Source organism: Dipodomys ordii, unplaced genomic scaffold (assembly GCF_000151885.1).
Source record: "Dipodomys ordii isolate 6190 unplaced genomic scaffold, Dord_2.0 Scaffold97, whole genome shotgun sequence".
Lineage (NCBI taxonomy): Eukaryota > Metazoa > Chordata > Mammalia > Rodentia > Heteromyidae > Dipodomys > Dipodomys ordii.
The window spans coordinates 4,258,929-4,283,608 of NW_012267313.1; the positions used below are offsets into that span (position 1 = coordinate 4,258,929).

General features: G+C 37.2%; 1 protein-coding gene across 1 annotated transcript in view; it reads right to left on the bottom strand.

Annotated features, from left to right (window-relative positions):
- Samd3 (sterile alpha motif domain containing 3) overlaps positions 1-24,680 on the bottom strand; it is a 45,901-nt gene that overhangs the window by 16,613 nt on the left and 4,608 nt on the right. Inside the window, exons 4-6 of the mRNA XM_013026830.1 lie at positions 6,922-7,107; positions 6,599-6,683; positions 5,878-6,045 (exon numbers count right to left, since the gene is read on the bottom strand). Of these exons, the coding sequence (XP_012882284.1) occupies positions 5,878-6,045; positions 6,599-6,683; positions 6,922-7,107 (439 nt within the window). The remainder of the gene's footprint in view (positions 1-5,877; positions 6,046-6,598; positions 6,684-6,921; positions 7,108-24,680) is intronic.

The window sequence follows — 24,680 nt, forward strand, 5'->3', positions numbered from 1 at the left end:
AAGGAAGGAAAGAGAGAAAGAAAGAAAGAAAGAAAAGAAAGGAAGGAAGGAAGAAAGAAAGAAGGAAGAAAGAGGGAAAGGAAGAGAGGAAGGAAGGAAAAAGTAAAAGAAAGAAAAGAAAAGAAAGGAAGAAAAGAAACAGGCTGGCACTGGTGGCTCATACCTGTAACCCTAGCTACTCAGAAGGCTTAGGATCACAATTCAAAGCCAGCCTGGCCAGCAAAGTCCATGAGACTCTTATCTCCAATAAACCACCAGAAAACCAGAAGTGGCACTGTGGCCCAAGTGGTAGAGCACTCACTTTGAGCTGAAGAGCTCAGGGACAGAGCCCAGGTCCAAAGTTCAAGCCCCACAAGAGACAAAAAAAAAAGAGAGAGAGAGAAAGACAGACAGAAAGAAAGGAAGAAAAGAAAGGAAGGGAGGGAGGGAGGGAGGAAGGAAGGAAGGAAGGAAGGAATGAGGGAAGGAAGGAAGGAAAGAAAGAAAGAAAGAAATGAAGAGAAGAAAGAAAAAGAAAACATACATGATGAATTCTGTTTACATCAAATATACTCAACCTCCATTGAAAGAATATGTTTTGGAATACTTGTAAGCATACAAAACTGTTTTCTCTCACCAGCACAAGTGGAGAAAAAAAGCAAATAGAAATGGGAATAAAAATACAACAAATACTAAGAGAAAAGCAACCATAATAGACAGGAAGTGATGAGTTTTATTCACTTAATTTGCACACTTGAAATTTTTACACATTTATGACCATATTGAGGATATTACTCTGTGGTTCCTCACAGATCCTGTGAACTTTTAAAACCAGTGTTTTCATCATTTAAACAAGATAGTATGAGGATCTAATTATATCTTTTCTTACAAATACATAATGAAGTATATAGTAAAAGACCATTGAAAAATAAAACATTAATTCAGGAGCTATTTGGATTTATTTGAGCCTATTGACTCAGCCATGAGTAATTATCATTGCTATAGGCTAGACTTTTCTCTTTATCTCATTTACTTCTTTTTTATCACTGAAAGTCAAGTGCTTAAGAAAGGCTGGCACACTGCTGCATATAATTGAATGCATATAAGCAGCAACAAGGGGTCTTGGGGGGACAAAAGTATTTCTAAACTTTTCAAAATAGCTTGCCTTTTGCAGAATTGGATTGAAGACAAAGCCTAGGATTTAGACTAGTATAGCTATATATAAAATATTGCGCAAATCTTTTAGCCATAGAACAAGGGGAACCCAGGCATGCTGACTCACAGGTGGTACTTCAGCTTGATCAATGTCTTGGGTGTTATTATAGCCAAGAAAATATAGTTTATTTACTCAGAGCTAACTTGGAAACAGATTGTGGTAGGCGGAGCTTTAGAGACAAAAGATCTCAGTCTCTACTTAAAACCACACAAGTGGCACACAGCATCTTGGGTTACCTGTGGGAATTCATACAACAAGATTAAGAAATCCACACGCCTTCTTTCCTCCTTTGAACTATCTGCCTTCAATTCTTGCATCTTACCACCAAAGGAAAAAGTAACCATGGAGACAAAGCAAACAAAACAAACCTTCTCCCCTTCCAAAGACTCTTTCAAGGTCTTCCAAGTGAGCCATTCTTACCTTCCTGCATTTCCACGGATAGCTCCTACTCTTTGGCTCTATCAGAATGTTCCATCTCTATAGCAGACAAAGTAACGTTTTTGTTTTGTTTTGCTGTCAGTCGTTGGGCTTGAACTCTGGGCCTGGACACTGTCCCTCAGCTCTTCCCCTCAAGGCTAGTGCTCTACCACTTAAGCCACAGCACCACTTCTGGATTTCTGGTAGTTTATTGGAGATAAGAGTCTCATGGCTTTCCTGCGTGGGCTGGCTTTGAACCGCGATCCTCAGATCTTGCCTCCTGAGTAGCTAGAATTATAGGCATGGGCCACCAGCACCCGGCAGTAATGGTTTTTTTTTTTTATATGAAAGCATTTTACTCAGTCAAAGAATTTTGAAAGATGTGAAAATTACTTAAAGGTGTCTTATTTCAAATGTTTCTAAGATTTTTTCAAATCTTAAGGAAATGGAAAAACCTCTATGAGGTCAAAATGGAGATTAAAAGTAATTTAGGCAATCAATCTGAAGCTTACAATTCTGTGACATAAATTCAGTGTTTGGGAGGTTCTTCCAACCCTTATTTCTAGTATTTATATCCTTTGCTTCATCACCATAGATAAACAAAAATGATCCAGTAGACAGAAACAAATAATTAAAATTAAATCAGAATTAGATGAAATAGAATCCAAAAATATCCCCCCAAAACACAAAACAAAACAAAGAGTTGGTTTTTTTGAAAAAATTAATAAAATTGACAGACCCTTAGCAAATCTTATCAGAAAAAAAAGAGAACATACCCACCAAACTCAGAGATGAGAAAGGAAACATCACTACAGAAACAACCAAGATTCAGAATATAAGGGGATACTTCTCAAACCTTTAGGCTAATAAGTTTTAGAACTTGAAAGATATGGACGAATATCAAATATTGACATGCTGAAACTAAACCAAGATGATTTAAACCAACTTAACAGACCAATTTCAAGCATCAAAATAGAAACAGCAATAAGAAACCTCCCATCTAAGAAAAACCCAGGACCGGAATGATTTTACAGCAGAATTCTACAAGGCCTTCAAAGTAGAGCTCACACCAATACTCCTCCAACTCACCCCCACCTAACCCTCCTCCTCCCCACCAAAGTTGTAAGGTCAGATAAGTTGATGTTAGGGAAATGAACCCTAAGATATGTATTCAAATTTTTTTTCTTTCATGCAATTGTTTCTAACACATTTATAAGATTATTTCTTTGTTGCTTTGTATGTCCCTCCCCCACAGTATAACCCCTGCTTTCACTGTATTTGATGTTGTTATAATTTGTGGCGGGGAAGGGAAAAAACCAAACTCTTTCTATGAAGCCATCATAACCCTCATCCCAAAACCATGCAGGGATTCATCAAAGAAAGAGAACTATAGACCCATATTTTTTATGAACATCAATGCAAAACTTCTCAACAAAATTTTGGCCAATAGACTTCAACAACTCATCAAAAAAATCATATACTATGATCAAACAGGATTCATTTCAGGAATGCAAAGCTGGTTCAATATATGCAAATCAAATAATATAATTCATCACATCAACAAGAGCAAGGATAAGAACCACATGATTATCTCAATAGAGGCAGAAAAAGCATTTGACAAGATCCAACATCCCTTTATGCTGAAAGCTCCGAAAAAACTAGGAATCCATGGAACATTCCTCACTATAATAAAGGCTGCGTATGACAAACCTACAGCCAGCATTATACTAAATAGTGAAAAGTTAAAGCCATTTCCTCTAAATTCAGGAACGAGACAAAGATGTCTGCTCTCTCCACTCCTCTTCAACTTAGTATTAGAATACCTAGCTAGGGCAATAAGACAAGATGCAAACATAAATGGAGATTCAAATTGGGAAAGGTGAACTAAAACTCTCCCTCTTTGCAGATGACATGATCTTGTATTTAAAGAACCCCATGGACTCCACTCACAAGTTACTTGAGCTGATTCAAAACTTTGGCAAAGTAGCAGGGCATAAAATTAACCCTCAGAAATCAACAGCTTTCCCTTATGCCAATAATGAGAAGAGCGCAGCTGAAATTAGGAAAGCAATTCCTTTTGTAATAGCCCCACAAAAAACAAAATACCTAGGAGTTAACTTAAAGAGGTGAAGGACCTCTATGACAAAAACTTTAAAAACCTGAAAAAGGAAATTAAAACAGTGCTAAGGAAGTGGAAAAACTTCCCAGGCTCCTGGATTAGGAGGATTAGCATCATGAAAATGGCAATACTGCCAAAAACTATATACAAATTCAATGTGATACCTATCAATACCAACCTCATTCCTCAATGAAATAGAAGCAGCAATCCAAAAATTCATATGGTACAATAAAAGATCCCAAATAGCAAAAACAAACAAACAATTTTTAGCAGAAAGAACAGCACTGGAGGAATTTCAAATTTCAAACCACTACAAAGCCATAGTAATCAAAACAGCTTGGTACTGGCACAAGAACAGACCTGAGGACCAATGGAATAGAACTGAAGACCCAGAAATGAACCCACAGACCTATAGCCACCAATAGCTTCAATAAGGGAGTCAAAAAAATAAATGGAAGAAAGACAGCCTCTTCAGTAAATGGTGCTGGCAAAACTGGTTAAACACATGTAGAAAACTAAAATTAGATCCTTATATGTCACCCTGCACCAGAATCAACTCCAAATGGATCAAAGACCTCAAAGTCAAAGCAGACGCCCTGAAAACATTACAGGATGGAATAGGAGAAACACTAGGGCTACTTGGCAGGGGCCACATTTTCTTAGTACAGACCCAGAAACACAACAAAGGTTGGATAAATGGTTGCATGAAACTACAGAGATTCTGCATGGCAAAGGACATAGCTAGCAAGATCAATAGAAAGCCCAGGGACTGGGAGAAGATCTTCACTAGCCATACAACCGACAAGGGTCTCATATCTAAAATATACTTAGAACTCAAAAATTAAACCCCCCAACAACAAATCCTCAGAGAAACAACTGCCTGATTGATAAGTGGGCGAAAGACTTAAAGAGAGTGTTCTCTGAAGAGGAAATAAGAATGGCCTGTATTTGATGTTGGTATACTTTGTGGAGGGGAAGGGAAAAAACAAATTGCTTAAATAGAGATACAGGTGGACCCACTGCAGCAATGAGATGTGCAAAACGTAATGTCGAAAAACGAACTTTACAACTTGCAGGGGGAGATGGGAGGGGATGGAAAGGGGAAACAAAGGAGGAGGTAACAACGCTTGATAAGAAACATACTCATTACCTTGCCCATGCAATTGTAACCCTCTGTACAGTATTTTCACAATTAAAAAAAAAGAATGGTTAATGACACACGAAGAAATGCTCATCTCTAGCCATAAAAGAAATGCAAATCATGACAACATTGAGATTCCACCTCACTCCAGTTAGAATGGCTATCATCAAGAGCTCTAAGATGCTGGAGGGGATGTAGCCAAAAGGGAACCCTACTGCATTGTTGGTGGGAATGTAAACTTATTATGACTTTTTAGGTTGCTTTTGATGGGGGTTGGGAGAGCCAGTGTCTCCCTAAGTACTTAAGACTGGCTGGTACTAACTCAGGAAAAAAAAATGTTTCCAAGGCCCATACCAAAAGAATGGGGTGCATTCATCACTCCTCATAACTATAGAGGAAAGAAAGCATAAATAGGAGAATCACAGTCCTTGCTGGCCCAACCAAAAAGAGAACTGCCTAGCAAGCACAAAACCCAGTGTTGAAGCCCCAGTACCAGAAGAGAGAAATAAGAAGAAAGAGGAGACTATAGTCATAATATTTCATGTATATCTTATGAAATTGAGGCGAAGAGTTGGATTGTAAGAAATGAGGGAGAATAATGAAAGTGGGGACAAGACCAAGATGCATTGTACTTATAAACTGATTAGTTGAATGGAAATTCCCTTGTACAACTACTTAAAGATAATAAAAAATATAATTAAAAAATAAGCCACCTATCACCTAAAGAGAAGAAAAAGAAAAAAAACTCATAAACATAAAATATATAAGAGAATGAGAGAAAGAGAAATAATTCAAGGGCCCAGAACTTCAAGTTTTCCCAGGTTATTTAAAGATCGTGAAAAAAATGACCACGAGACAGTTAGTAACATTCTTGCCTCAAACTGCTTTTGGAGACATTACTCACATGGTTTGGCATGCAAGCTATTCATTTAATTGGATCCTGACTACACCTATAATTCTTTAAAGGTGTCTCATTTTAAAGTCTGAACATTGATTCAATCTTACTTTTATCTGTACAATTTTAACTTCATCAAATCTTGTATCAGCAAGGGATTTCCTTGTCTGGCCTCTTCGGTGTCCAAATTTGTACTTATTTCTCATTACTTGTTCATCATCTTCTATAGGCCTTCGAACATATTTAAAACGATCTTTGAGGGCTCGTTTCCATAAAAACTGTGTAAAATTAAACAGGATAGTTATATTTTTTTTACAGGAGATTAGAAAAAACACTATATAAGTGTTAAATTCTTTATTTGTTCATCATCTTTGGGCTTGAAATCATAATAGAAGTAATGTATCTATCTTTTGTATCCTTTGTATCCTAATGTATTTATCCTTACAATAACTTTGGAACATTATTATACAAATTATAATCCTAAATTACAGCTGAGGAAATTGAATCAGAAAAACACAATAGGAATGCTACTAAAATAATGTTAGGCAAGGTTTTAGCATGAAGGAAGTAACTATTTTTTTGTTTTACATCAAAAGTCTCCATAAGATTATTTCTTGTCCTTCAGGAAGTATTACGATCTCAGTTGGGAAGTCCCACATCTAGACCAGCTCTAGTACATATTACCAAAGGAACTATTAGCAGGCGATCTGATCATCAATGGAAAAATAGACTCAGTCTTGTCAGCTGCAATGGTTTTTGAGGAAAGTCAAATGAGCTATTATTTCAAGGTGGACTGAGCAAAATAGGATTACTGGACCACTGGTCACTTACAAAGCCACAGCCGTCCTCATCCAGGAACGGATGGGCCTGCAGTAAGGCATTGACCACATCATTGTACTGCTGGGTGGTGGGATACCTGTTAACCACAAGAAAGAGTCATTTCACTTCAAAGAGCCTACATTCAAGAGGAGTCTATGTTATAGTCACTTTTGAGACATTTTCCCATAAAACAAAATAGACATTGGAATATTGTGCATGTGGGACTTCTATCCTGTGTCATCCAAGAGCTGAAAATTTGATTCTAAATGAACTTCTACTCTTCTCAGAAAGCAGATCCTCTCCCCAAACTGAAAGTCTGCCCTGTTACTACTTACAGCGAGCCATCCAGGTATTTAGTCATGTCGGCCTGGAGAAACTCAATGATGCGTATCCTCATGCTGTGATCTGGACACTGCTGCTCTGCTAACATGCACTTGACATCATAGGGAAACTCAGGTAAAATGTAGGACTTGGTCCATTGTAATGCTTTGTTCCTTGCTAGAATATGTTTCACATTTCTTCTGTGAAATAAAAACACAAGAACAGTGAAGTCCTATTTCAAATCTTGGGACAACTTATTTACTTCTCTACCCTTGGAGAACATGTGACGCAAACCACTTTCCTGCGACCTAAATATATAAAATCATGGATCCATTTCCCATTCATTCGTGTGCTCATACACATTTGAAGGTTTATCTGATGTCTCTGGGTATTTTTTCCCCTTTGCACATGCACCAATACTTACAACTTTTTTAAAAGGGCCATTCTAATATAGATTTTTAGAATAAGGCCTGCAGTTGAAAAGAATACTAACTCATGTGTCTTGAAGAGGTGACTTGTAATACACAGCTCAAAACTGCAAAAGTTATCAAATAGATGGAAAATTGCAATTATGTAAAAGCAAATGAGGCCTGCAATAAATTAGTCTTAGTTACTGATTAAGAATTTTTTTCTACTCTATTCTGCTTCTGAAATATAGAGTACACCTGAGTTAGTTGTTCGTTATTTCAATAAGAAATGTTGAGTTAATAAAAGAAACTGAGTTAATAATTAAAAACAAATATCTGATATTCTGCTTTCATTCACTGGAAGTTTCTTCAACAGATGATAGAAAATTATAACTTCTAAAAACTAATTCATGGTTGCCTAAAGTCTGAAAGTAGCCAAAAATGCATAGTTAGGGTGGTTGCACAAAAATTACTAAACATAAACTTACTATAATTAACTGACTTTTCACTTCAAAAGGTGAATTTTATGTCATCAATAAGCAAAATTAAGTCTCAGGAACACTTTAAAACCTTCACATTAGTAGCGGACTCTTGGGTGTATAAAAAGAAGACTCTAATAGTAAAGTTTACAAGCATCAGTTAACCAAAGGCACCAGGTAACTCTCAATCTATTTCACCAATGGGATTGACTGAGATGCAAGTGAAGGAATAGTAGACAACCAAGAAATTTCTAGTTTCTTTTTTTATTTTTTGTATGTTTTTATTGTGAAAATACTGTACAGAGGAGTTACAGTTACATGAGCAAGGTAATGAGTACATTTCCTATTGAGCACTGTTGCCTCCTCCTTTGTAAACAAAGAATTTTCGAAACTAACCAAGCTAGGTAAATTTTTTGACGACAATGGATTTCTTGGTAATTCAAATAAAATTCTGATGAGTTTTCAAGGGCCAAACTTCTTTCAGTATCATAGGTCATCTTTTAAAAGAAAAGAGTAGTTCTATCAAAAGATAGAATCAGAAAGCTGGAGAAAGTACTCTCATCTCTTTCTCTGATAAGCTCTCGCACTTCTTCAATGGTGGGAAAAATCTTCTGGCTATAATACACACACCTACAGTTTAATACTACAACACAGCAACTGGCAATTCTCAGAAATTTTACTGTATTTGATATTGGTATAATTTGTTGAGGGGAAGAGAAAAAAACAAATTGTTTAAATAGGGATACAGGTGGACCCATTGCAACAATGAGATGTATAAGATGTTATGTCAAAAATGAACTTTACAACTTTGGCATGGGGGGGATAGGGGGATGGGGAGGGATGGGAAGGGGAAACAAAGGAGGAGGCAACAATGCTTGATAAGAAATGCATTCATTATCTTGCCCATGTAATTGTAACCCCTCTCTACAGTATTTTCACAATTAAAAAAGAAAAAGAAATTTCTGCACCAGCCCAAAATATTTTTCAATACATTTCTCTCTCATATTGCTAATTCATTCAAATAATATGCATTGGGAATCTAATATATACCAGGTATTCTTGTACATTTCCCATTTCCTTCTACAATTCATTGTCTGGCCTTTGCCTCCTATAGCCAAATTATCTCTCCCTTATCTACAGAGACAAGGGGTTAGTTTGGTTGACTGTGCTTTGTGGCTCTCCAGGGTTTTAAGAAGGCAAAGTGACTAACCTGGTATCAGTACATTCTAGCATACCTTTCCTTTATTTTTGCCATTTTGTTGTATATATATTTGTGTATGTTTGCGTATATGTGTTGTGTATGCTTTATGTCTTCTACATAAAGACAGGGACAATAATGCATAGGCTTATTTCTATTAAACACAGAATATAAATAGACACATACAGGATCTATTAAAGATCTATTAAAGAGTTATCAGGCAAAATCAGAGGCATCAAATTTTTTTTTTATTTATATTGAAACTAAAATACATGTACTTGGCAGTGATCCAAACTATCTTAGCTAATACAAATCAAAATGAGTATTATATAAGGCAGTCCCATCAGAAAGTAGTTCAATCTAATTTAGAAACAAGTAACTGCTAGAATAACCATTTCCTACTGGTAAAATTACTTTTGCATTAAACTAAATATTTATCATTATGTTAAAATTATTCAAAATAATTTGCTGAGCTAGAATTGGGCAGAGCACCAAAAAAAGCCTCTGTAAAATAAGTGCCGGGCACAAAGAACTCTCCATTGAAAAGGATGCTACTAATTCTGTTCATACTTCACAGCTATTTATTTATTTATAAAATCACCACCACAACATAACAGCTCTCAAAAAAATTTAAAAATAGTTGCTCTCTAATTTGGTGGATCTCAAACCTAGATCCATAGAAAATTAACCAGAAAGCTTTAAAATCATATAAATGTTAACCCTGATCTCTGTTTAAGTGAACCAAAATCTACTCTTTACTAAGCACTCAGCTCATATAAGCATTAAAATACAACTTACAATAAAGTTAAGCCAAAAGTTTGACAATTGGTAGAATTATTATTACACTTAAAATCTTTTGTTGAATAGAGACATGCTAATTTTATGTATTCATGGAACACAAGGTCCTATTACTTATGATACAATGGTATATAGTGAAGGTGGAATTACTGAATCAAGCTAACATTATTGTTTTTTCCTTCCTTTTAACTGAAATAGTATATTCTTTGACTATGCAGTTTTTATGATCAGAAGCATCATAAAAATCTCATTAGCTCTCCAACTTTGTGTAACTGTAGTGAGAGTAGAAAATCATTCGTTTTTTTCTGCCCTCAAAAAGCAGACAGCATATTTCTATGGGATTTACATAGGATAAGGAAGATCATCCTGTTAAGACAGGTTCAATTGAGTACCCTAAGGAAAACATCTGAACACACAGAAGAGAAGCTGAACGTTGGAAGGGAGCAGAGGAGAGACAAAAACTATACATGGCAGGAACTATTTCTTACTATAGTATATATAGCATTGCTTTGTGTAACTGCAGCCCAGTACTTGAAGAAAGGAGCTATGGCAGTTTGAAACAATTCTGTGGCTCCCTACTTCCTACTTAAACTCCAAACATGACCTCTGCTTTTTCTTGACCTCCTTTATCATACATAATCTCTTGCTCATTGCTTCATTGTGATTACTTTCTCAAAGGTCTATGGTATCCTACTTACAAACCAAAGGGCTTAAGGGGAGGTTAGGGGGATCAAGGAATGTAGGAAGGAATGGTAGACAAATGCAGTCATAATTCTCAATGTACATGTGTGAAAATGAAACTAGGAAACTTGAGGAGCTCAGTAGGGATGGAGATGATAGTGGGAGAGAATGATGGATGAAATCCTGGTCAAAATGCCTTGGGTCTGAGTACAAACAACAAGTTGTAGTGCTAAAACTTTAACAGAAAATCTGGAGTGTTTGTAGCCTACAGAACTAGTGGAAAGAATTTGGGGTAGCTATATCTGTGGACAAGGAGAGGAACATCCCAGAAAAGAATGTGCACATGAAGAGCAGCGCCAAACTCCATACACAAACTGTTCCAATCTTTGGGATATTCATACTCCAATTCAAAGAAAAATAACCAAATAAATTTAAGCTAATGTCTAAAAGACAAATTTTTCTCATTTATGTTTAAGGCCAAACAATTTTCCTGCTCGCTAAAACAACACTCAGAGTGAACAGTCTTCACATAGAAACATTTACAATCTAAAGCTATATAAAATATCAAAAGAAAAAAGAAAGAAGGAAGGAAGGAAAGAACAAAAGAATATTGGATGTGTCATTATTTATGTTGTCCATAAGAATAATGCAATTGTTATAGACATGATAATCTCCCTGATTTCTGGCAATGTCATCCATATATTAAATGATTCTTCTATCACTAACAGTGATACATGGTACAGTGGACATGGTAGGCAGGGATCCAGGTTACTATGTAAATAACTAGTAGCACCTTCAGAATCCCATTTCTATCCAGTTTCCCTGAAAGTGTCTGTTTCCTGGTCAGGAGGGCAACTTTGAGCCAGGTCCCTGTTGTATTGATCATTCTTTTAAGTTCCTGATGATTCTTCAGAAGAGAGTAACTATGATTTAGAAACGCATTTGGATATAAAATTTCACATTTGGAAAGAAAACCCTGGATTTGTTCTTTGCAGTTAAACTCCATTTGCAGTTATTGCGTGTTAGCAATCATTTTTTTTTCCCTTGTGAAAGTGATGATATTACTTTGGGGACAAAGTAAATTCTTAAACCTCTTCACTAGAAAGCTAAAGTATTTAGAGAATTTTACTTCCCTGCTTCTTTAAAAATAGTGTGTTAAACTGGAAGCGTCACTGTGGCTCACAGTGGCACAGCGCTAGCCTTGAGCCGAAGAGCTGAGGGACAGCGCCCAGGCCCAGAGTTCAAGCCCCAGGACTGATAAAAAAAAATAATAATGTGCTAGTTGAACTATAGTTTTCTGGCTGGTTGAAACTGTGGCTTTCAATTTAGTTGACTCTCACATTCAAGGAACTTTGTTATTTTTAAAAAACTCAGCTCTACAAATAAAGCAGCGATGGGATTTTTTTCAGGTATGTTCTCAGAAAAAAAGAAAATTCAGTAGTATATAACCTACTTAACATCTCAGAATTTAATTTTACATGCTTAGTGATTAGAATAACTCATAATATGGTCCAATAATAAGAACATTATACTATCTAATTATGAACCACTACACAATGTAAAATTTCAGATCTGACAAGAAGCACGCTTCACTAAATCTCCAAAAATTACTCCCCACCAGCCAGCAGTTGTCCCACAAGTGCTGTCTCGGGCTTATCTTATGCTGTCACCTCGGGTGGATCCTGCACCCTGCTCTCTTGGTCCTAAGGTGTTTTTCCCTGTCTGAGTACTCCACTTGGCTCTGTTGGACATTCATCTATTCTCTACTGCCTACCTTGATTTTCCTGTCTCATAACTAGGACTTAAAAATATACCAATTGTCTTTTCAGTTCCAATTTCACAGGGAATATGCTGAAGGGAGGAGAGACAATCCCCACAAAATCCCTAGTCCCTGGGATACAACAAGAACCCCAAAAGCCAGAACTTCAACTGTTATATATCTCCCAGTTTAACTCACTGGGACTACATCTAAATCTACATAGGTACTTACACATATTTTTGTTAAATTGTTTCTATAGGTTGTGATATTGCTATGGGAGGGTGAAGAAAGCCACTGCTCCTCCCTTACCCTAGTTTTGGCCAAAACTGTAAATCCATTCATTTTTGCCTTTATTTCATGCTATTTTTCTCTATAACTGGGCTGGTTGTTGGACTCAGAACCAGGTCCTCAGAGTCAGGGTAACAGGTAACAGAATTTGACATTATCTCCGATAATGTCATCTAGGCACATGTTCCCCGACTGTTGAGTTGTGGCTGCAAAGGGAGAATGGAGATAGTTCCTATAGCTGTGAAACCTCATTTTGTTTCAGGACTCTGAACAAGATCAATGGCCCTTTGCCACTTGAGATAAAATGGAAAAATGAATGTCTTGGAAACTATGGGCCCAATGTTTGTTCTCCTGGTGACTTTGTAATGTTGTGTCCAGCTTCTTCCTGTTTTTTCTTGTCATATGTGGCTTTCTCATGAGCCAATTTGGGCTTAACTTTTCTTAAACTGTCTGTCTGACTTGGGTTTCCTGTGCTGTGGATTATATTTTTAGAGGAAATTTGCAGAGATGTTAAGAGACATAGGGAACTATGTATATTTGGAGATGCTAGTTGCATAGAATGGAAAGTGCTAACTAGTTTGGAGTCCTCTAGAGAAGGTTTGATTGTGATTTATGATTTTATTATGATGTATATTTATGTCATGTGTACAGAATGAGTACTTTGAGATGAAGGACTCGAACTAACTGACTGGAGTATCTCTGGCTACCTTTTGCATTTTTGAGCTCATGAGCATTTTCATTTGTTTTGTTTTTGCTTTTCTGATAAATTCACATATTAGTTCTGTGTACTGAAATTAGTATGTCTTTGTTTTGTTTTGCTTAGTTTTGTTTGATAAGAGGTTTTGGCTCTCTCTGATTATTCTTTTATACTAAAATAACATTATTCCTCGAAATTCCTTAGAGGATTGTTATTCAGTAGAAATGTATACATCAAAAAATAAGTTTCAGATTGTTTGAGAAAACAGAAAAAGAAGTCTGAAGGTTTTTTTTAGAAAACCTACTGTTACACAACGTTTGCTTAAGAGCAGATAAAGCTTGAAAATCTTATTCAGTCACATAACAAGATGGCCTCTACCTGTTTCAGTTTGTCATTAATGTAATTAGAATTTAGCTCTCAATTCATAACCATAGAAAGTTAATATTACTATGCTGCTTTGTCTTATGACAAAAATTTTAGCATACCTAGCTCTCTGACAAATGAGTTAATTTAAATGTATTGGCAATATAAAAGAATGGTGTCCTTAGAACTGCTAATTTATATACTAGCCAATAAGGATATTTTAACTTTCTATGTCTGTTTATGAAGGGTTTTATTTGGTAAAGAAAAGTTTTGTCTGGCATCCTAAATTTCATAGAAAATCTAAAAATACCTATTAAAAACCAAATTGAGGAAAAACAAACTTCATGATAGAGCTAAGACATATGAGTTATATATAAATAAATTTAAATGATGCTAAATATAGTCCTTCTTAACAATCTACAAAAAGATAACATATTTGGATTTATTAAATTTACATAAGTTATCAATATTAAAAACACAAAACTAAGCAAGGAAAACAACAATAAAATCTTGTATCATCAGATGCTGGAGGCTTATGCTAGTAATCCTAGCTATTAAGGAGTCTGAAATTCGAGGATCACAGTTCATGGGCAAGAAAGTCTGTGAGACTCTTATCTCTGAGTAATCACTTAAAGACTGAAAGTGGAGCTGTGGCTCAAAGTGATAGAGCACTAGCCATAATCAGAAGAGCTCAGGGATGGTGCTTAGGCCCTGAGTTCAAGCCCCACAACTGACAAAAACAAAAAACCTTGTATCATATGAGGCAATGCTGTCATTTCAAATCTGATTTATGTTTGTTTTAATTAAATAACTGTCATTGTATTTATGGGATGCATTTGTACATAAACAATGATATTTTGTCATTAGCATTATTTCCTAAGCCTATGAAAAGCCTAAACCTTAGAACACTTTACCAAGTTGATGTCCTCCAAACTAAAATTGTTAGCATGATAGGCTTTTTCAGGCTTATTTGTGTGTTGCTCATTGTTTTATAACTATCATTATTGAAGATAATTGGATGTGCCTAAATGCTGTGGAAGTCCAAGCATGGCCACTTCTGATAATTGAAAGGATTGGATATTAGTCACCTAGGGAATATATCTGTAAACCAGCATCAATTTAACTGGGGACTTACGTCATTTAACATTTTGTAATTGGATAAAGGTAACCTATTGCCAATATTTCACAGGATTCAAGTTTGGATGCATTTTTTTTTGGTGGGGGGGGTCCGGTCATGGGGCCTGAACTCTGGGCCTGGGCACTGTCCCTCAGCTCTTCAGCTCAAGGCAAGCACTCTACCACTTTAGCCACAGTGCCACTTCCGGCTCTTTTCTTTTTGCTTATGTGGTGCTGAGGAATCGAACCCAGGGCCTCATGCATGCAAGGCAAGCACTCTACCACTGAGCCACCTTCCCAGCCCTGGATACATTTTTAAAGGATAAGAAAACCCTGGTCAATTAAAGAGTGGGAAAATAAAAATATGACAAGTTTTTCAAGGCATGAAAAAAGAGGAATTATAATAGGACTCCCTCAAAATTAGTACTTCAAAAAACTATCTTTTTCAGCTCTGGTCCCACAGGAAATAAAATAGAGACAGCTCTCCAGAATCCTCACTCCCCTGCTTCTAGAACCAAGAAGGTACAATAAGAACTACAAAAAATGGTATTGCACTTTCGTAACTTATCTCCCAGTTCCACTCACTAGGACCCACAGCATTTGTTCATTTTCTATAAACTGTGAAACTGCTATAGGGAAGGCAACGGAAGACATAAAATGATTCTCATCTGCAGTTTGCAGAAACTGTAAATAAAAGCATTTTTCCATTTTGTATATTTTATGATGTTTTCTAACTCATGCAGGCAAGAGAATAGACCCAGAGCCAGGCTATAATGGCAAAGGGCTCTGTTCACACTCTGTCTTTTTGAGTAGAATGGTTTATAATAAAAAAAATATCATAGAAAGGTTTTAGGAATTATGAAAGAAATACATGATTAGATTTTATAAAATCCTACAACAGAAAAATCTTTTTTTGGGGTTCTGTAAACCTTTGATTGATTGTGTATATAACATCTTTCAAAAAAGAAGGTTCTCTTCTAATAAAACAGTTCACTGATAGCAATTAATTAACAAGGGACCATGGTGAAAAGATGCATCAAATCATTAGGCCCTAAATTGTTAGGCCTTCACATTTGACCTATAACCCAAAGCAGGATTTCCAGCACTGGCAGAGAGAGATGGAGGCAGCTAGAAATACCAAAGTTCCAAGGGCTGAATTGAAATCTTCCATTTCATTGTATTCCACACTGCAAATTGTATTCACTAAGAACAGTATAGATTGATAGGGTACCATCAACTCTAATACTAAATGGCATGTGATGCTATAAACATCTAAAAACTTAAATGTTATGGGAACATAAATTAAGAAGTGAAAGCTAGGAAATGCTAGACATCTGTTTAAGGAATCTGCTGTCATCTTATCCTGGGATAAAGAAGGATGTTTTGAAACACATCTTCACAGTAATGAACACATTTTATCAGATTACAAGTTTAAGCAGAAATGTAGCTGCTGTGTTAATAATGCCAGTAACCTTACCAAGAGTTTCTTCTCTTATGAAAACAAAGAAAGTAAGAACTTTTATTAATCTGAGTCTAGGAAGACTATCTTCTGGCTTTGTTTTTATTATTTCTTTTTTTGGGGGGGGTCCGGTCGTGGGGCCTGAACTCTGGGCCTGGGCGTTATCTCTCAGCTCTTCAGCTCAAGGCTAGCGCTTTACCACTTGAGCCACAGCGCCACTTCCGGCTTTTTTCTGTTTGCTTATGTGGTGCTGAGGAATCGAACCCAGGGCCTTGAGCATGCAAGGCAAGGGCTCTACCACTGAGCTACCTTCCCAGCCCCTTATTTCTTTTTTAAAGAAATTTGTTTCAGTTTTTTTGTATGTTGCCCAGATTGGCTTAGAAGTAACTATGTGTTCTCAAACTGGTAAGCTTCCTGTGTTAGCCTTCCACTCTACTTCTTCATCTTTTGGTACATTGTGACACTAATATGGACAGGGTGGACACAGAATTCTCTCTCTTTCTGACTCTCTTTCTCTGTCTCTCTCTCTCTGTCTCTGTCTCTCTGTCTGTCTGTCTCTCTATGTCTGTGTCTTCTGTCTGTCTGTCTGTCTGTCTCTCAAGTTGTAGCCAAAGCTATAAATAAATTCATTTCCTCACTTCTTTCTGTATATGTTATTTTCTCTTAATGTAGCTTGTTCAGACCTACAGCCAGGTCTTATGGCAGGGGGCAACAGAGACACAATAAAGGGATGTATGCTTACCTGGGGAAGAAGATGAGCAACAGAACATTTGTCTAACACAAATGAGGTCCCAAGTCTCTGGGTTTAATTCCCAGCAAAGAATTTTAAAAAAGAGAGATGCAAAGGCACACCCATACAAACTTGTCAGCAAGTAAGGAATAACAATGTCAAACACTGGAACTCTATGGCATGTGGAGACCAAGAAGGAAACTCTATTGTGTTATTGCAACTGATGACATCAATCACTAGTTCAGACATTGTTTGCCTCAATTCTTAGGACACTGATGTTCACTTATTATATATATATATATATGTATGTATATGTATATGATTTTATATAATATATAATTTATATACTTATATGTTATATATAGGTTTATGTTTTGATATATATTGTTATACTGTATGTTATATACTATATATAACATCAAGTATTTAACATATAGTATATATGTACATATATACTATATAACTATAAGCTATATAGTATAGTATATAGTATTTATAGTATATTTTATAATTTATAATTTATATATAATGTAGTAGATATGTTTTCATAGTCTAGGCATTCACATATGAAAATTAGCTTCTAAAATGCATGTAGAAACACACATAGTCAAACACAAAGAAATGAGAGAGCTGAATAAGATCAGAGGTGATATAGACAGATGCCTTGTGATCCTTCTGTTCTTGGCTCTCAGTGTCATATTTAAGGACTCAGAAGTAAGCAAGAAAAGAAACAATACATAAATACTTTATATCCTGTCACTCCCCAATTTCTCCTGATATTTGACAGAAATGCAAATTTCTAGAAATCTAGTCTTTGTCTTCAAGGTTTCCACTTACTACCATGACACTCACCTAAGCAGAGTTCACAGAGATATCATGTCCAAGTCCTTTTTTTATTTTTTTCCTTTCTCATTCACATATTAGAAAAGGTAATGAGATATGACCTACTTATTATTGTAAAATGGCTCAGTAGTATTTTTTAAGTATAGGAATCTGTTAGTTCACACTTGATTGGATGGATCTAGGGCAACTTTTTATTTACCCACCTTCACATTGCTAGGCTTCTGTGCTAATCTATAGAGAACAGCAAATGTCCTTAGATAATTTTGTTGCTTGGCTTTAGTTTTTGTTTTGGTGGGGGAAAGGATGGTAGGGAGGATAGAAATGGAAATACTACTCTTCAACTCTTGTCCAGACTTCTGGTTTTATATGCCTCATATGGTAACTTCTTCAATGACTTGGTCCTAGTCCTGTGCTGTGTAGACTGGTTTGCCAGAACCTCCGAAGCAAATAGCTTCCCTCAAATTAGAATCTTTCATTTATAAGAATTCAAGTAATCTGATTTGTTTTCAACAGCTACAAGAGGCAGGAGTTCTCAATAAATGCTGAGGAATGTAGAAAGCTGGGTTTTCAAAAAAAATGATGAGTTGTTCTTACCATTATTAAACTGTTGGTCAGGCTTAGTTCCATCGATTGTTTGCCTTTATACAAAGCTAATATATAAACTAGGGAGAAGAAGGCCTGGCTTTATCAGAATATTTGTTTTTCTAACTCCACTGAATCTTATTGAATAAGGGATTAAACCTATCTTTCACAATGCTATCCTATTCTTGTTCTCTGTTTATTTGTTTGTCTGTCTGCCCCCCTCCCAGTCTCTCTCTGAAACAGTCTTATTCTGTAGCTCAAGCTGGCCTCAATCATCCTGCCTCTGTCTTCTGAGTGCTGGAATTAAAAGTACGTTCCACCATGCTCACCTTCTGTTATTTTCTCATTTTGGATAATGGCAAAGCAACCATCTTGTTACACAAGTCAGAAATATACAGGAAAAAATTGCTATCTAACAAGTCACCTCTTCCTTCTATTAGCAGAACCATCAAGTTGTGTTGATTTTGTATTTAAATCCATTATTACCATCTTAGTTCATACTTTGATTGTCTCTTGCTTAGACTTTTCACCTAATGTTTTGGTGTTTCTTTGTACTCGCCTCATTTATTACTCGCCTCATTTATTCCAATCAATTCTCTAGCCACCCAGAAAATGATTTTTAAAAGCTATACATATTCAAATCATCCCATTTACTGATTTTTTTCATTATCTTCTATAGCTTATAACCTGATACTCAACTCTCATTGCATATTAGAATTGTGGAAATAAAATAAGTGAATATCCTGGCCCCACTTCTAATTTTTGTTGGTTTAGTGCCTAGCTGCCAAAACATAAATCCCCAAACAACGCTTGGATTTAAAAATGCAGGATCTCAGGTCACACACCTGACCTTTTAAAGCAGGATTTGTATTTCAACATTCTGCACTTCCATTTAGCTGATTCTGCTCTTCCTCTGTGCTCCACAGATGGACTCTACTGGAGAACAGATCGATTCTTCCTCAGGGAGTCAGTAGTCCTGACTTCATCTGAGTCTCTGTTCTGGTGTCATCTAATTAAAGTTAAAGGCCTTCTCCAAAACCTTCTCTGAACTAGAACCTGTTCACTGTACACACACACACTCTCTCTCTCTCTCACTCTCACTCTCTCTCTGTCTGCTTACTCTCTATCCCCTCTACCCCTACTTTATATTCTTGTTCTTGATAGCATTTCAACAACTACATAATGTAATATATATTTGTTACTTTTCTTCTTCTTTAGCATGCAAATTCTGTGTGGTGGGAGGCTCGATCTGCTCTGCTAGTTGCTGTAGCCCTAGGCCTACAGCAATGCCTAGCACATAAAGCATTCAATAAATATTTATCCATTGAACAAATGAATGTCTGAATCCTGACTTAGATCAGAAATCTTTAAAGCAGTATTTTCTAAGGCATTTTCTGTGATGTTAATAGATGCAACCCAGAGAAGGGACAGGGTTAAATAGCTAAACAGCTTTCTTACTCTAGGATTCCTTGTAGCCTTTACTACATTTCTATACACTTGAAATGTTTAATAATGAGAGTTAGTATGCAATGCATTCCAAACACAGGTATGAGGTCCTATGAGCACATCTGGTAGGAAATGGTTGATCTTACACTTCCTACAGAGGTCTACTTAACTGAGATTCAGTGTCCAAATGTGACAAAACACCCACTGTGTGCTCTCTCATGCCCCTCTGTTGTGACCAGGTTTCGTTATAAAGTTCTTAAAAGCCCCAGTCCTCCTCTCATTGCACGGCGTTCACAGAACTTTTTTTTTTTAATAAAATTGTTGTTTTCTATCACAACTATCAACAGATGTCCCAGGCCTTCTGGAAAGACTGAAGCTGTCCTCCTCTGGCCTGGAGCCTGAATCCGGGGAAGGCTTCCAGACCTTGCTGGCTGCCCATTCTTCCTGGCACAAATCCTGCTCTTCTACTCTGGGACCACTTGTTAGAATTGAGAACAAAATTGTTTTGAGTTTTATTGGACCCTGTGTTTGATACTTGGCCAGCGAACAAAGATAATAGGTATAATTTACGAACTCCTCCTATGTGTTAGGTCTTCAAGACTTCTCATTATTCTGTTCATTTTACAGGTGGGAAATGAGGGTCATGGGGATTAGAGAACTTGCCTATTCAGCTGGCACGCAGCAGAGCTAGGATTCAAAACTTATCTTGTCCCATCACACTTACCTGACTGTTCTTGAACTACACTTCCCCTCACTCCTGCCTTTTTTAGCACATCTATGTCATAGGACTATGAGTGAACCACCATCTATGTTGATGAATCTCAAAATGCCACATCTCAATCTGATGTCATTCTACAAGGCTCTTTTGATCTCTATTATGGTGGTGCAGATTTGATTCAGTTAAGATGAGACTAAAGAAAAGGCTTAACGTTCCTTTCATGTAGAGAACATTTGTTGATCATGTCAGGCACTGCAAAACTCTTGTCCCTGACAGTCTCAATTCCCACAGCTCTGGGACATTAGAGGACATAGATGTGTATGAATTGGGGAGTCTAACCCCAGGGTTGGGATGTGGCATACATGATACAGTGTTTTACTTAGTCCTGGGTTTGGCTACTAGCACTGCACAAAAAAAGAAAACAATTGCTGAGAAGATTAATCACAAATCTGATTGGAACTCATATAAAGATACCTGTAACTAGGCTTGCACATATGACTGAACATTCCTTTATTTCATACTAGAGTAGGATGCATTAGGGTAGGATGTGTTTCCCTTTGTCTGAGCTACTTATGTGGAAGTGACTGGAACTAATGTATCAAAGGTGTTGGACCCTATTGATACGGCTTTACTTACTGAACCAAGGCAGAAAGCTAAACTTATTCTATAGCACTAATACTAAACTTATTTATAGCAATAATCAAACCAAGTGGAGAAAAATCATCATTAAAATGATCTTTAAATATGCATAGACCATGATTGATTTATAATTATCCCCCAAAGCAAAATTTAAACATCTGTACACATAGAGTTCAAGTGAAGTGTCTCTAAAGCAACCTTCATCTGTTTATCTGATTTCATGCCTTATTAAGTACTAAAAAAGAAGAAAGGAATAGTTACTAAGGAGATTAACAATAAGAAAATACTGCTCTAGCAAAGAAGTATTTCTAAAGCATCATCAATACAGGATGCTGATGGGACCAAATGATCCAGAAAGCTTTTAAAGCCACTCAGTAAAGAGCAATCTCCTATTACTGAAGAAAACTGCATCATCCTCCAATTCCTCTCCTGGGAGACGCGCACACACGTGCACGCACACACACACACACACACACACACACACACACACACACACACACACCTCACTTTCATTACTACCAAAGACTTTTTGAAAGCCAAAGTCAGGTGAGTTTCTAGTCTGTAGACACTTTTTTTTTTGTTTGAAAATCATCTGGATAGAAGGTATGTATTTCTTCTAGGGAATTAGAGTAAAAGAAAAAAATCACAAGAACAATGTTTGTATGGTGTGTTGTGGTGGCAGCTGCCAGGTGTTTGGTTGTGTTCTCCCATTTGGACCTTGGACATTTCCCATCAAGGTGGATGGTTTCATCCCAGGTGGGCACAGAATGTACTCGCTGAGCAAATGAGGATCCAGGAACTGAATTCCAACCCCAACACTTATTCCATCTCCTCTTCCTACCTCTTCAAAGCAGTGGCTTCATGAAAGCCTTGTAAGCCTCTGTAAGTCTCTGAATGGTTTATGAAGCTCTGAACTTTAGCCTAGCATTTAGTAGGCAGTGTCTTGCAAGGTCTAAAAAGAAATTGGAGATATTCACACACTTGTCCTCTTCCATGAAAGTACGTTCCATCTTTGACTCACAAACCCACAGTTCATTGTTAAATATCTGCTTGAGCCTCTAGGGGTTGAATTAGATGTTAGGCTTATAGTTGTGAACAGGCATGGTCCTCATCTTCATCATGCTTCTTTACTCAATGTCATTAGGCACTTTCTGAAAACACATGGAAAAGGATTCTCTATAGAGAAGGAGACTCCTTGTTTAGCCTGGATGCCACTGGAGACTACTCAGAGAGGGATATTGGGCACCATTTTAAAGGATGAACAGGTCTTAGGTATGTAAGAGGGGGAACAACACAGCCCAACATAAAAAGCATGCAAGGGGCCCTTAATACACAACTATTAAGCATAGTGCCTTGAGAAGCGGGGCAGAAGGAAAAGATCCAGGGTAGTGGCAAGACTTTTAGAACACATGGCTGTATGGCAGAACCACTGTCTGAGACATGACGTGGAAGCGAAGGGGTAGAGGATGGATGTTCTCTTCCCATTCCACAGCCCTTGGCAAAGGTCAGGGCTAGAGGGTTAATATTTAAAGTAGGTCTCTCTGACCTTACCCATCCCTTATTGCATATCCAGTTTCTCAGTAGGAGACACCAGACCTACGTGAGACCTGTTTGTTTTCCTTCGCCAGATACTTCAGTACAGGAAGACTGAAAGTCTGGGTCAGTTGGCAGAGAGGACCTAAGCTATTTTCAGAAAAAGATTTCCCTTTGCAGCTGGTGTGTGGCAAGGTGTTTGTGCACCAGCCAGTCTGACAAGAACACAGCAGCCATGATTAGTAATATAAATCCATACCAAAGCAAGAAGCAAAGGAAGGAAGCCAAATGGAAAATGAATAGCCCCAAACATTCTATATTATTATGTATAAAAGAAGGGAGACCTTAACCAACTACCTTCTAGCACTTAGGTGTTGGGCTGTTGGACTCTGTGAAATGCTATTCTTACAGTAAACTTTTGCCATTTCAAGGGGTTTTTGTTTTTTACATGCAAATGATTGGCTATGAAAGTAGGAATAAAAAATGTTTAGATGTAACTCTGAGGGTCTTTGTGGAGGCAGGGGCATTAGGTGGTGTCAATACACATATGGAACAATCAGTCTTGGCTTCCACACCTTCCTATTTTCTCCATTTTTAAGCTTGTCTCCCATTTTACCCCTTCTTTTTGCCAGATGCTGTGAAGAATGAGATATATCATGAAGCACAGGCAATTCCCTTAAATAGAATCCATGAAAAGATGGAAATGCGATTCTGTGTCATCACTATATCTGAAACACAGTTATGAAGATCTGATAGATACATGGGAAAAAGAAAAGGCCTATGCATTTAGAAGGTATCAACCATCTTTCAATGCTACAGGTAGGGAGTTAAAAGAGGACATCCTAATGAACGCAGGGACATTATGGAAAACAAGGCTGGAGAAATAGCTGTGACCAGTGCCTTCCAGGTGCTTCCATTCTGTCTGGCACTTCAGTGCTAACAAGAGCAGCATGAGAAAGGATTATTATCTCTCTCTTGAGACAGTGGTGCTAATCGTACTTCTCCCTAATCACACTTCTGTGACAGAAGGGACTGCTGCATTCAGCAGCTTCCTGTTGGAGGGAGTAGCTGAGAACTCATGGTTTTACTTCTCCTCCTTGGAGCCCCTTCAATGGGAAAGTTCTAGCAATCAATCAACAATCACCTGTGGGCAGAAAGAAGGGAATGAAGCCACCTTAAAAATGAATTTGTGTTTTCTGAAACACCATTCAATCTAGGAAGGACAATAGAGCTGATTTCTTGCCTAAGATTCCTCCCTCCACTTTTTTTGCTCACTATCCCAAACAGAAGTTACAACATGAAGGAATTGGGGTTCTAACACTGGAATATACTGCTCATAAAAGGGATTCCTAAATCTCTGATACACTTACCAAGAAAAAAAAAAGACAGGGGAAAATATCTTCTTTGCAGGACTTCCATAAGAACTAAGTAGGATGATAAGGTAAAGGATTAATGCAAATGATAAATGACCAACCACTGTTTGCTTGGTCATTGTAGATTATTTCTGCTGTGCATGTGGACAGTCTCACCTCTGCATGACAGTAAACTGATGAAATGCATTTGCTGTGAAATGATGCTATGATAGGTACTGTGAGTTTCAAAAGGACAGACTGCCCAGACCTTGTGGCCACATAAGCTGTCAGGAGCTGCCAACCAAGGCTTCTCTTACCTGCAGTCCCTCCCCAATTTTGAATTAGTACCACATTCCTATGTGGAGTTCTCTAAGTACACAGTTTTGTTTTGCTCCAATGAAATCCAGACACAGAAGCATTACACTATGTAAAACCCAGTGTAGAAGCACAAACAGAAGAGCACCTCTGCCTGGAGCAGTCAAGTTAAAGCAATAACATCAAAACTCAAAAAAAAAAACCCACAAAAACCCCTGTGACTGGACAGAGGCATAATCTGTACAGCATTGCTCACATAATAAATTTCATCCTTTTTGTAAGGTCCGCTCCTGGATGGCTAGCAGACTCCACCCTCCTCGCAGCAAAGTCTCCACCCAGTACCTGCGTTACCTAGGCAACTGGGACACCT